General features: G+C 40.2%; 1 protein-coding gene across 1 annotated transcript in view; it reads left to right on the forward strand.

The window, feature by feature from the left end:
* Positions 1-14,821, forward strand: part of LOC144818405 (annexin A1-like) — a 198,721-nt gene that overhangs the window by 146,173 nt on the left and 37,727 nt on the right. Inside the window, exons 10-11 of the mRNA XM_078675778.1 lie at positions 7,060-7,155; positions 9,644-9,702. Coding sequence (XP_078531904.1) covers positions 7,060-7,155; positions 9,644-9,702 — 155 coding nt within the window. The remainder of the gene's footprint in view (positions 1-7,059; positions 7,156-9,643; positions 9,703-14,821) is intronic.

Genomic DNA, 14,821 nt, shown 5'->3' on the forward strand with positions numbered 1-14,821 from the left:
TGATCTCTAGGGGAAAACACAATAACAAGTGGAAGATGGTGACGTTGATTTTAAATGTTTAGGGTTTGCGTCGACGGGTCACCAACACCTCTCAACCGCAAGCCGGTAACATTGCTTACTTATTGTTACTGTTTGTGACGACGGATTGTGAACTCCACTAAGGTCACCATGACTGTTCATATTATAATATACATATTAACAGTATGTGATCTCTAGGGGAAAACACAATAACAAGTGGAAGATGGTGAAGTTGATTGTAAATGTTTAGGGTTTGCGTCGACGGGTCACCAACACCTCTCAAGCGAAGTACAATGTCAATATTATAATATAAAAAGTCACTATATATAAGGTGAAAGGAGCCAGAAAAGGAGCAATGTTTGTTATAATCTATCTGTTTATAAAAACAAGCTGCTGACGTTACAGTGAAAAAGCAAAAAACATGCAATGACATTATTTTCTAGATATAAATGTTTAAATATTGACAAATAGCCACAAATTATAACTAGGTACTATGCCTATGCCATATTGAAACAACTTACAATCCGGAATATGTTTGTTGACGCAAAAAGAGAATCCGATGCTAGAAAATGGAACCTGCAACATAGATTGGCGACTCAGAAATAACTCGCGAAAACGAAACTAATTGCACAGTAGGTGTGGTTTATATAGTTTTTGGTTGTTTAGTAGTTTATGGAAGGAAGCTGTGGGTCCGCCTATTTAGATGGCACGTTTTGCAGTTTACACGTGCTCACATTTTAACTGTTTTTCTTCTGCACGTGTTCGGAAAAGTTATAAACTGTGAAGATGTAAAGGTTTCGATTTCGATCGTAACACGTATAAGGTATTTTTATCTACATACGTTGGAGAGTTTAAAAAGTGTTACTTAGTTAACTGTGTTCTTTACATTTTCATGATTAAAAACATCCAAATAGAAGACATAAAAAAAATATTGTTATCATTAGAAGAAAAATAAAAGGATTAATGTTTGTTATTATTATGGTTCTTAATTTTAAAAAATGCTAGCATTTGTAAATCGTAAACCTACCCTCGAAAAGGTGTGCTGGCGCTTGGGGCGTTGGGAAGATTAATAAATAATAAATGCCCTTTTCTATGCACCTGTAAACTTGGGTTTTAAACTTTCAATTGCCCAGTCTGTGTCTTTACACTTCCTCCAAACATTCTGCTACTGCTATTTTAGTGAGCCATACAGCAGTATGTGTTTATCTATACACTGTTTTAAAAGTGAAGCAGTTATACATTCAGCTCGACACTCTCCTTGGACAACTGTAATCATTTAGCCACTACCAAAGTAGGCCTATGGGCATGGACTGCTTCAAACACCTATAGATAATAAATGCACTTTTCTATGCATCTGTAAACTTGACTTTTAAACTTTCAATTGCCCAGTCTGTATCTTTACACTTCCTCCAAACATTCTGCTACTGCTATTTTAGTATTGTAGTGAGCCATACAGCAGTATGTGCTTATCTATACACTGTTTTAAAAGTGAAGCTTGCAGAACTGTAAGCATTCAGTCAGTTCCCAAGTAGTCTTGCACGAAAGTAGGCCTTAGGGCATGAACTGCTTCAAATCTGTATAGACTAGACATGCACGTTTGTATGCACATGCAAACTTGCCTTTTAAACCTTCAATTTCCTAGTCTGTATCCTTACAGTTCCAATAAACCCTTTCACACTTCTGTTTCAGTATTGTAGTGAGCCATACAGCACTATGTGTTTATCTATACACTGTTCTAAAAGTGAAGCTGCTATACATTCAGCCAGACACTCTTCTTAGAGAATTATAATCATTAAGCCATTGCCCAAGTACTCATGGAGCAAAGTGGGCCTTAGGGCATGGACTGCTTCAAACCCCTATAGACTATGCTTGCACTGTTCTATGCACCGGAAAACTTGTCTTTTATACCTTCAATTCTCAGTCTGTATCGTTACACTTTCACTAAACACTATCACACTACTGTTTCAGTATTGTAGTGATCCATACAACAGTATGTGCTTATCTATACACTGTTCTAAAAGTGAAGTAGTTACACATTCAGCTTGACACTCTGCTTGCAGAACTGTTATCATTCAGGATGTACCCATGTTTTCATGCAGTAAAGTGGGCCTTAGAATATGGACTGCTTCAAACTCCTATTTACTATGCATGTACTCTTCTATGTATCTGAAAACTTGTCTTTTAAACCTTTAATTACCCAGCCTCTATCCTTACACTCCCTCCAAACACTCTGCCACTACTGTTTCAATATTGTAGTGAGCCATACAGCAATATGTGCTTATCTATACACTGTACAAAAAGTGAAGCAGTTATACATTTAGCTCGACACTCTCCTTGGACAACTGTATTCATTCAGTCACTACCCAAGTAGTCATGCAGCAAAGTAGGCCTAAGGGCAGAGACTGCTTCAAACACCTATAGATAATAAATGCACTTTTCTATGCATCTGTAGACTTGGCTTTTAAACCTTTAATTACCCAGTCTCTATCCTTACACTCCCTCCAAACACTCTGCCACTACTGATTCAGTATTGTACTGAGCCATTTATTTATAGATTTGTATAGCGCTAGAATCACTCCTACAGGAGTATCTCTGCGCTTTTGACCAGGGATCAGCAGCATATTGACAGTGAGGGGATGAGTTAGACTTCATTTTTAAAAAGAATTGTTTTTAAAAGTTTGCGGAAAGTCAGAAGTTCTTTACATTGTCTTAAGGCCAAAGGTAACTTGTTCCACAACTTAGGGCCAGTAACAGACAGGGCTCTGCCTCCATGTCTTACTTTTTTTATATGGGGAACCACCAAAAGCAGATTACTACTAGATCTAGCAGAATGTCCTCATCTATGCACTGTGCTAAAACTGAAGCTCTTATAAATTCAGTCAGGCACTCTCCTTGCAGAACTGTAATCATCCAGTCAGTACCAAAGTAGTTATGGAGCAAAGTAGGCCTTAGGCCATGGACTGTTTTAAACTCTTATAGACTATGCTTGCAGTCTTCTATGCCCCTGCAATCTTGCCTTTTATATGTTCAGTCTCTATCCTTACACTTACACCAAACACTCTGTCACTCCTGTTATAGTTTTGTAGTGACTCATTGATCAGTGTGTAGTAATCCATTCACTACATTAAAACACTGATGGGTAGAAGTACAATAACTGGCATATCCCTGGGGATATGCCAGTTATTGTGCACTGTGACATCACTATGGATGCGCCGTATTTACAATGTGGTGCACTATGGGGCAAAAACGGCACAGATATGTGATGTATCTGTGCCGTGAAGGCGGCGCATTGCTTAAGTTGCGTTGCAAGTGCAACGCATCTCCAGCAATGCTCGGGGGCTCTATGCTCACAATGCTGAGTCAATCTATTCACCTGCCTCGAGCAAGTGCAGGATTTTGATGCAGCATGAGCTCAAAAGTGACAAAGTGAAATCTTGTACATTTCACTCAGCCACTTTTAGGAGGTGTTCCTGCGCCGGAACGCCCCCCCCCCATCCCCCGTGTAGGAATGACTGCTTCTGGTACAGGAATTTTCAATGTAACGCACCTCCCAGATGCATCATATTGTAAATAACACACACCATGACGCATCTTTTGCACCACCGCTGCGTCAGAAAAGTGATGCAATAGCAGTGTAAAAGAGGCAGAAGGAGGTTGTAAATCAGCCCCAAACACTTAAAAGTTAAAGTTAAAAAAATATATTTTCATGATTATCCCAGATAATGTCTACCCTTAAAATTTACAATAAATACATAGATATATCGTTTTAAACATTATAAAACGTTCGTGGGGTACGGGTGCGGGGCGCCGTACAAGCGTACATGACGTCACGCGGAAGCGCCGATGCGCCGCGTAACGTCAAAACGTATTTGTGATGTGTGCGTGGGTACGCGCAGAGTACGATTAGCCAAACAAAGGACCGTGCGATCACCGTACCCGTACCGTAAGATTATCCCCCCAAAAAACTGGGGAAAAGAAAATATATAGAATTAAATTTTAATATATTGGGAAAAAAATATTAATAAAAACATTATTTTTGAAATTTATTTTGTTATTATTTTACATTAAGAATAAAGAATATAACTTAAATAATACAATAACTATACACAATTATAATAGAAATGTAGGAATTTAGTATAAAAAGAAAGAAATATAATAATTAATTCATTTAAAAATTATCATTTACAAAACCTTTGAAATTCACTGAAAAAACCATAGATTTCAGCCACGTTATAGTTAGGAATTAGCATTTAAAAAACCTTAGAAATTCACTGAAAAAAACCATAGGTTTCACACATGTGATAGTTAGCTGGACAGTTCACTCATACAAAACCATTGAAATTCCCCCGTTATAGTTAGTTCAGCTTCCTATACCTCGTGCGCCCGCAATGCACTGCTGATGACGTCACATATTACATCACTTATGACATGGTCAGTGACATCACTGATGACATCTCAAATGACATCACTGATGACATCAGTGATGACATCATCCTTGTGAAAGAATGGCAGACCTCCTCTCGCCCTGATATAACCTTTGATACACACCGTAAAAAATAGAAACTAACATTTTCAAAAAAATGGAGATACCAATACCAGTTACAATAACCTATTCAGTAATTCCAACATCTACAAACACATCCACTCATTCATCAACAGTTCTATATAGTTACTCATACATGTACTCACTCATCATACATACTCATACACCTATGAGTGATATCACTGACCATGTCATGAGTGATGTAATATGTGACGTCATCAGCAGTGCATTGCGGGCGCGCGAGTTATAGTTAGCTGAACTAACTATAACGGGGGCATTTCAATGGTTTTGTATGAGTGAAATGTCCAGCTAACTATAATATGTGTGAAACATATGTTTTTTTCAGTGAATATATATATATATATATGTATATATATCAATCAAAGGGATTTTATTTTCTATCAGTTTATATAAATAAACATACATATCTATACAACAAGAATAAAATTATTATATAATCATCTTCTGTCTGATCTTAACTTATGGAGAATATGTTTTATGAGACTCTGTTACTTGCTTTACGTCTCAAGAAATGTTACTCAAATTTAACTTTTATCCATTGCATCTAGTCATGGAGAGTGCATGGTGCACACCCGGATTTCTATTCAGAGCTTTAATCACATGTTAATTCAGATTTGGCACCACTGTGCTGGAGTGCAAGACCATTGCATCCATAAACTCTCAGAAATGTGTGGGCTTGGAAATAAAATATTATTTTGGAAATAAAATCTCTATCAACGATCTACAAATATGCCTGTGATTTGTCAAAAGTGGTATGACTGTCACTGCACTTCTCTAGAAATTTCCCCCTAGATATATAACTGTTGTGAGCCATTTAGGTAGTTTAGAAGTATTTGAACTCCCAATACTCCCCACTGGAGTCTTCTGAAAGTTAAAAAGTATTATTGTGATTTATTATTGTCGAATATCCTGCCACTTCACCAATTTTAGGGTTCTAATTTTTCTGATGATCCAAATATTCGGCAAATGTTTGGCAACATGTTAACCATGTTTATCAGTGCGGTTATATCACTCCTCCCTTTTATATCCCTTTCTTCAACCCTGAGACCCCGATCCCCATAGACACATTATAATCAGTTTGGAGCATATAAAATCTTTATGCATCAATAGCACATACTTTAATATAGCTGAGGAATTATCTCAGTTAGTATTTCATACGTGATTTTATTTTGTCATGATATTTGATTGTGCCTCCCACTCAGCATATTACACCTGGCATTATATAGCTCCCATTCTTAGTTTTCTGCTTTCCTATGAATTACCTATATCAACATTTGAACAACAAAGTAGTGTCTGCGCATTCTCATTTTTTGTCACACACTGTGTAGCCCTTTGTGGAGCACACCCCTTTTGTGGGTTATGAGCCACTGGCTGATACACAGGTTGTGTTGCCTGCATTCCATTTGGATGCCCATTTCCCTGGTGTTGAGCAAAATTCCTTAGTACTTGAGCCGCGAGTGCATGCTGACAGCACCACTTTACCCTATTGTGGTCCTGAAATGATGGCCAGATCACCTACTCCTCACCTGAAAAGACCTCCTGCTGTGCATTTTCTCTGCGGCCCCTAAATGGTGTTTGGGCATACAGAATATATTCAAATCCAATGGACTCTCTGAATTATGGGCTTGGTGTACAGCGCTGTTTTTCAGTTACAAGGCTGGTGATTCCCAAACTCACAGGGTTTAATACTACACAATTGTGCTTTCAATGCACCAAACACCCTATGCTAGTCTTTCTAGCTTTTAAAAGTGATTCTGCAATGCACTGTGAGCCCCGAATAAGAGGGGGAATGAGAGGCATAAAGCAGCATCACCATTTAAAATTGTGAGTCCCAATTATATTTTTTAATGGTTTGAGATGACAATTGTGGTTGCAATCCTTTGTCAAGATACAGGCAATAGAGTTGGGATGGTATCTTTTTCTGTAAAATACCAGAATTGTGTAGTTTTACTATTACCCAAATATCGTTTACAAACATATCACTCCATTGGAGTTAACAATATGAAATATACTCCGAGAGGAATCCTATTATTGCAAAAGACATTTAGGACACACTATTTCAGTTAGATTATATTTTGGTACATTATATTCTGACATGCGAACATCAAATTACAAAAAAAGTTAATGACGCTTGAATTGTTCAATGGGTAAAGACAGGTAATGACAAAAAGTATGTATTTACGTTTCTACTTGTGTGTGTATGTAAGCATGTTTGTGAAAGTATGTATGTATGTATGTAGGTATGTTTGATAAAATATGATTGTATGCATTTATTTTTATAGTGTGTTTGAAAACATGAGGCAGGTAATACAGCTAAGGCTTGTCCCGTGTGAGATATATAAAGGATTTTTTTGTGTTTCTGTTTAAAGCAATTACAAAGCCTTTGCTAGAATAATCTAAAAAATAGTTCTTTCGAAGAAGAAATATCTGAGGAAATATTTTACCTTCTGTTATCTGATAATGCACCTTCTATTTAGTGTTTCAGAAATATGCGACCTACAGCAAACATGACATGAATAAGGCCCTGGACCTGGAGCTGAAAGGCGACATTGAAAAGTGCTTGTCTGCCGTTGGTACGTACCTTTGTTCTAGCGAATTATTTTGCAGATCTAGCACTGTACTCTGTGTATGAAAACATTATTTATTAAACAGCCCTCCAGCCTTCATTATTGTCAACCTTCTGACCCACCACGGTAGTTGTTCTACAGTAACAAGTGCTGTAATTACAGCACAGGATGCCATGAGTCAGTGACATACCAATTCAGCAAACCCCAGGGCCACCGTAGCACTTTTCATTCATGTTGCTCTACATCTTTATAGCTCTTCCAAAGTACCAAGGTTTAAGGAAGCGCTGTATGGTTAAAAACACTATTGTTATACCCACGAATCTAACTTTTGACATACTACACTTCAACATTACTGTTCAGTACAAAAAACTGCATTATTCTGTCACCTTAAAGGTATTAGAAAATCTAATTAGTGATGCAAATGAGAAAGTCTTTATGACAGATACAGGCAATTAATTTTGGATAACTGCAGGTAGTAGCGTGGTCAAGCGGAGGGATGCAGGCATTGCAGGTTTTACTCCTTGATGGGTGGAATACTTCTTTAGAGGGAGAAGGCTTTAATAGCTGGGTTTGGCATAATCGTTTACAGTTGGTCACAGGCACCACCCTACTCCCCTAAAAGGTACAACTGTCCCTCTTTTAATCTCAGATAGTTGAAAATACCCTTTAATCATTATCCTGCCCTTTCACTTCTCCCTCTTGATCATCTTTCTCTGTTTCATCATGTGTAGTGTTTGGAATCTATAAGGTGTGGGCATTTTCTAAGTTCTCTTAATATATAGTATGACCTGGGTGTATGAGTGGGGAGTAGAATTGCGGTGAATTGGGTACAGAGTGAGCGTGGAATGTAGACAAAGAGGTAGAACATTCATATGTTGTATTTATTTTAAGTTTGAAAGTAAATATAGGCAGAACAAGTGGGTAGATCCTTATGGACTGACTTATAATATGGGGAATTTACTAATGGAAGCAAGAATGGAGTACATGTAAAGGAGAAGGAGTAGACAGCTGTAATAGCGGAGAGTACACATGTTAAAGTTTATAATGCCATGGCACATCTAGAAAACATATAAGAGTAAGGTGCTGGTGAAATGCAAGATTAAGCCGCTCTTGTGGTTGAAAGTATGTACTACTGGAGTCTTCTTCCAGTGCTCGGGGCTGCTTCTGTTTAAGTGGTTTGAATGGTGCTGATGATATGGAAAGCCTAGGAAAGTTTTTGTTAGTGGCCATGCACAGAGATGAGTCCTAAATGATGGATGGTTTCAAGAGTAGTTGTGGAGCAAACTGAAGATCACTGCAACATTCCAGTCATTGACAAGGATTGCATGTGATGCTAAGCCCTCTAAAACTGTATGTAGAAGCTTCACACTTTGTGAGGGACACTTGTTTCGCTAGAGGGACATATTTGAGATTACTAGACATAAACACGGATTATGTCATTATCGGCCACATGCATCATTGTTGCCCTTTGCGATTTCTTAATTGCGAAAATTAAGGAATCGCAATTAAGAAATCCCAAACGGCTATGCATCAAGAAATCACATTTTTTTTTGCGATTTCTTAAATTTCCTTAATTGCGATTCACAATTTGCGAATCGCAATTAAGGAATCCCTTCCCATTGATTCCTTATGGGCCTATAGGCCCATAGGAATGAATGGGAAGCCATTCTCATTTTGCGATTCGCAATTAAGGAATCGCAAAATGAGAATGCTATTTCAAGGGTGCGGGAGGGGGGGGTCCAAAAACCCCTCCTGCACCCCTGAAATTTAACTTTAAGAACATTTTTCACACACACACAAGCCCCAAGGGCATGTGTGTGTGTAAAATGAAACTTTGAAAAATGAACTTTTGTGCATTTTTCAAGTTTTCGCAAATTACCATGAAGGTGAACTTCATGGTAATTTACCTCTCCCTATTTGTGAATTCGCAATTTCTAAAGTGTTATGCATTGCATTTAAGAAATCGCAAATTGTGATTTCTTAAATGCAATCGCAATTTAAGAAATCGCAACATAATTGCGATTCCTTAAATTGCGAAAAAATAAAAAAACATGATGCATCCCATAAAAGGAAATTGCATTCGCAAACGGCCGAATTTAGCGATTCGCACCGTTTGCGAATGCAATTTACCTTGATGCATGTGGCCGTATGTGATTAACTACACAGTCCAATGGGCACAAAAAATAAAATGAAAGATGATGAGGGGAAGTGAAGTCTGCACGTTTCAACGGCGGGAGCACGTGTAAAATGGTATTCTGTGAAGATAGTATAATGCGTAGCAGAATTTATTGGGGAAATAGAAGCGAAGTCAAGCAGGGAAACACAGTGTGTCTCTTGGTATATAATTACTGATAGAATATAACAATTACATAACATTGGCAAATTTCAGCAACCTATGCAGAATTTGTGGTTGGAATTTGACATTTGCAGACACAAAACACATTTTAATCCTTCAGATATGAAAATTAAATCAATTTCTCGGTTCCCCTTACAGTGAAATGTGCAGTCAGCAAACCAATGTATTTTGCTGAAGAACTATTCACCGCAATGAAGGTACTGTACTGCTTTTCCTAAGGTTTTTATGTTTGTCATTGTTTGCTTTAGCAATGTGCTGCCAAACCTATCCTAATTGTGCCCTGTTTCAGAACTCAATGCAAGGTTGTCTGTTTCACTTGTTTTTTTGGTTTATGATATAAAGGACCAACATGTTTTTGCCCAACTCGGATTGCCATCGTTTTTATTTTACCCTTGTGAACATGTGGAATGTTAAATATCGCAATTTGTGGAATTTGTGCCAGAATGCGAAAGCATTTACTGACGTGTGAGAAGGTCTGAATTATCATAATCTTCTAAAACATTGTGCCCACGGATGTTAGTTTGTGCCAGCAGGAGTAGTCACTCACAGTTGCACACCAAATCTATTCTTGTATGGTATATGCCTCGCCTAAATTCTATTGGTCATTTTCACTGATAGGAAGACCACTGACATGCAATGGAACATTAATAGACACTTTAATTGATGCCACCACAAGATCATCAAATGGGTAAACGTCGTGAATCTCAGCGTCATAGGATTCTACAGGTTTCTTAGCAAAGGCTTTGACAGACAAATATTAGAGAAGTCACCTACTTGCCTAAGCACCGCAAAGACATTTTGGGTATAAAAAAATAGATAGAAAGTAAAAATACAACGAGCTGCAGTGTTAAAGGAGAAAATCCAATGACATAAATGAAACAGTGGGCCAGATGTACTACAGTTTTTTACGGGCGCAAATGGGTTTTAGACCCATTTGCAACGGCAAAAACGTGTGGCCCATGTACTAATCCTATTTTGCGAGTCGTAAATCAGTTTGCGACCCTCAAAATAGGATTAGTGACTTGCTATTAGGAAGGGGCGTTCCAAGGGCGTCCCTTCCTAATAGCGACTCCTGAAGCTATGTATTACAGTTTTGCAACAACAATTGCAGTCGCAAAACAGTCGCAGGTAACCACCCTTCAAAGAAGGGTGGTAAACCACTTGCAAATGGGAAGGGATCCCCAGGGGACCCCTTCCCCTTTATGAGTGGCTCTCAAAATATTTGTTAAGGGCAGGCAGTGATCCCAGGGACCACTGCCTGCCCTTAAAAAATTAAATTGAAAAGTTTCATTTTTATTTTTTAAATGCATCCCGTTTTCCTTTAAGGAAATCGGGCTTTATTTAAAAGCAGCCCCAGACATGGTGGTCTGCTGACCCCAGCAGGCCACCATCTCTGGGAGTGACAGCCATTCCCAATGGGGTCGCAAATTGCATGAGGCATGCAATTTGCAACCCCATTGGGAATCGCAAACAGTGTATCAGGCACTGCTGTGCATCCCAATTTATGGGTCACAAATGCGATGTAATTTGCAACTTGCAAATTGGTGGGTCGTACATCTGGTCCAATGTGCCTCCACTGTCACAACAGGATATCCAAATTGTTCATCAATTCAAAATGGAAAAAATACTCCACTGTTTCACAAAGATTTCCAGTGCAGAAGGCCTTCAAAAGAACTATACAGAATTGTCTCAGAATTCCACAACCCAAAATCCCTCCTCACTGAGATACGACACTCGCAAGCTTTCTGCTAAGTCATCACTCAGGTGCTTGTATCCAAAGCAAATAGACTGGAAGCCTACCTCGTAGGCTAAACAGCCAAACTTCAGTGTGGTTATCGCTGGTGGCGCCCGGTGCAACAATTATTTTTTGAACCCCCAATGACCTCCTTCTCCATGGATTCCCTCACTACCACCCTCCAACAGTACCCATCATCTCCCACATGCATTTCATTTCTTTTATAGCGCTACTCATACCAGTGTAGGGTGTCAGATCACTTTACATCATGCACACATTATACACAGACAATGAGTCATGTGTGTAAATTAGTCTATAGGAAATGTTACAGAAAACAATGAGGAATTTAAGGTATAGGAATCGGGTCGTCCATACTACTAGGCAGTTTGTTTTAAGCATTTGGTCTGGAGAAGGACAAACTCAGGAATTAAAACGTAGCACAGTGGTTGGGGTTTTGCATTACCTTTAATGTATTTCTACCCAAACTAACCTTTTTTAGCAACAATAGGATAACAAAAGACTAGGGAAAATACATAATGTTCTAATCTATACCATGCAGTTTACTTGCAGCTCTTTGATAATAGTTCATAGGTCACTGTGCTATATTAGGAATGTAACATATGAACTGCAAGAAACCAATGTATTTTTGTGACAAAAGCGGTAGTGTGTTGAGCTATCCACATAAAATACAGTTATGTGATCTGCATGGTACACGTTCTTTGCAGCTGCAGGCAAGTCATAAAGTAGACCTAGTCCTGCTGCGTCCTTTAATAATTGCCAGGGGCTGAGATGAATACAAGTCTTCCCTCCATCGCTTTCTTTTATCTTTCCCTGTAACACCCTAAGTGCAATGGGTGGATCTGGGCTCACTGTGCCGCTGAAACCAAGCTGATACTGACGGATAGACCCAGTTAGGCCAAACCCGATTTTGGATTGCTTGTGTGCCAGTTCGGAGAAGACCTGGCTTGGCAGTTTGGGCTAGACTGCTCCTAATGGAGCAGGATCATGGCTGATTTGCATATGGTTGGGTCTAATCTGAGGTGGCATGTTGGGGAACAAAATGATAGGCTGGGATGAGTAATTACAAATGGCTGAGATTAATTCAAATATTCCATCCGTCACTGTTTGCATTGTCCATTGTGGTATTCTAAGAGTGGTATGTTGCAAGTTGCCAGGAGAACTAGGTGCCTGGGAAGTGCAGTCAAGGAATGTAGTCTGCATTGGGAGACATGGGATGCTACTGCAGGAAGACCCTATGACAAGTGACTACTAAGAGCTGGGTAGGTGGGCAGGTACCACAGCTTTTCCTGCCATTGCTTCTGAAATAGGAAGGATTGGGAAAAGCACTTTTAAATCATTCATGAAAACCAACTAAAAATTAAGATGGCAGGACAAGCTAAACCTGCACATATGGTGGATTCAGCACGCCACCTGGAGCAATAACTAAATCTCATCAAATGTGGTGCATTTATGTCAGATATATCAAGATTGAACCCACTTTTTTGTGTGGTGCTTCCAGATTATGTAGTATTGCATTTGGGGTCAGGGACACACTTGTGAATTCCTGATCCCATGTTGCATTTGACATTTGCCCCCAAGAAATCTGTGGCCTGTGCGCATATCACATGCATGTTTTCGGCTCATGTGGGGTTATTGTACTTTAATTTGTATGGACCTGCTGGTGTGCAAACCAAGAAGGATGCCTCCAGTTTAGGGGTCTTAGTCTGTACATTTAGGGTATTATTAGAAGACTTTGACGTTTCCTTCTTGTGTGACCCCTATAGTTAGACACGTCCATCAGCTGGTGTCCCCATTGGTATTTACACCTGTCAAACTGTTTGGACTTTTAGGTTTGCATTTAATTAAATACTTTTCCTTTTTAAAAGAAAAAGTGCTGACTAGGACTTGGTTTCATTGAATATTGTTTGTGGATGTACGTTGTTACAACGCATGCTTTTAGCACGCATGCTGTAACAACACGGTTTTTATAATGCATTCTTTTACAACGCATAACAGAAAGGGGTGTTGGATAGTGAATATTTTAATTTACTATTCCAACACCAGTCCCCGTTGACACTAGGGAAGGTGTTGGATAGTAAATTAAAAGTATTCCCTATCCTTGAGCGCCCCCCAGAGTCATGCGTTGTAATAGAATGCGATTTAAAGACCGAGTTGTAATAGCACTGCGTGCTAAAAGTTGCATCGTAAACGACGTTACCCATTGTTTGTTGCTAAATTCTGAGTCTCAAGCCCTCATTCCTCACTGGGTAATAGTTGGACCTTGGTACTACTACTACTATTATTATTATTATTATTATTATTATTATTATTATTATTATTATTATTATTATTATTACTGAGTTCTTGCATAGCGCGTAGCCACCCACTGGGTTTCCCAGCACTTAGAGGACAGATACGACAGCTTAGAAGTGAGACATAAAATAACCATGTTTTTGCAGCGTGAATCTTTCTGGATTCACTATGCTGTGCATTATTCCGCGGTCTTGTGGTTGGGTCCGGATTCGTAGTCTTTTCTTTGGTTTTTTGTAGCCCAGGTGGGCGTCGGCGTCACACCCCTTTGGGTGTATTTCCGGTGACGTCGGCATGCTTCCTGCGGAAGCTCCCACTCTTGGGCGCCATCTTCAGATTCTTTTTTTCCGCGGTCGGGTCTGGATCGTTCCCGTTTGGGCTCCAGACATTTTTGGAGAAAGAAGAAAGAAAATACAGAAAAGACGAGGAGAAGTCATCTGAAGACTACAGGGGACTTCATCGACGAAAAGCCGGCGAGGAGAAGGCGTTTTTCATCGAGATCATCGACGACCGTCGACGAACACGCGACCAGAGAGGCCCTGGACGCTCGATGATGGACAACACGCCGTTCAAGTTCTGCCGTAACTGCCACCACAAGTACGCGCAGAAGGACCAGCACCCGGTATGCAACCTTTGCCTACCGGTGGACCACGAAAGCGGAGACTGCAACGCCTGTTCCGCCTTCGCCCCGAAGACCCTTTGTGTGAGAGAGAGGCAGAGGGTAGCACACGCCACCCTGCAGGGGAAGGCCCCGACTCCGTCCCTCTACGAGCTGGGGATGTCCTCCGAGGAAGAAGACAACGCTGCCGCCGAAGACGACAGCTACACGGTCGTAGAGACCGATTACACAAAGACTTCTGACAAGGTAGGAGACTCTTCGGCCCCCAAGAACCCGAGAGACTCTGAGTCTAGAAAAATCGAGGGCAAGACCCCGAAAGCGCCGACGCCAAAAAAGGCGGCGTCCGCGACTACTCCCAGGCCCAGCGGATCCTCCGAGAAGGAGTCCCCGGCGCCGAGGGCTGCTGATCAGCAGAAAACGACGAAAATCGTCCCCGAAAAGGATCGATCGACGCCGAGGGAGAAAGACCCGAAACTGACGACGACGACCAGAGACCCAAGATCCGGTCCGACGTCGACGTCGAAAACTTCGACGCCGAAAGGTACGGCGACGAACCATCCGCCGAAAAGAACGGCCGACCCATCCGACGCGGAACACGCGGCAGAGATGGAGAAGAAGAGAAGGCGCCTCGAGGCCGAAATGGAGAACATCA

The sequence above is a fragment of the Lissotriton helveticus genome, chromosome 2_1, assembly GCF_964261635.1.
Source record: "Lissotriton helveticus chromosome 2_1, aLisHel1.1, whole genome shotgun sequence".
NCBI classification, from domain to species: domain Eukaryota; kingdom Metazoa; phylum Chordata; class Amphibia; order Caudata; family Salamandridae; genus Lissotriton; species Lissotriton helveticus.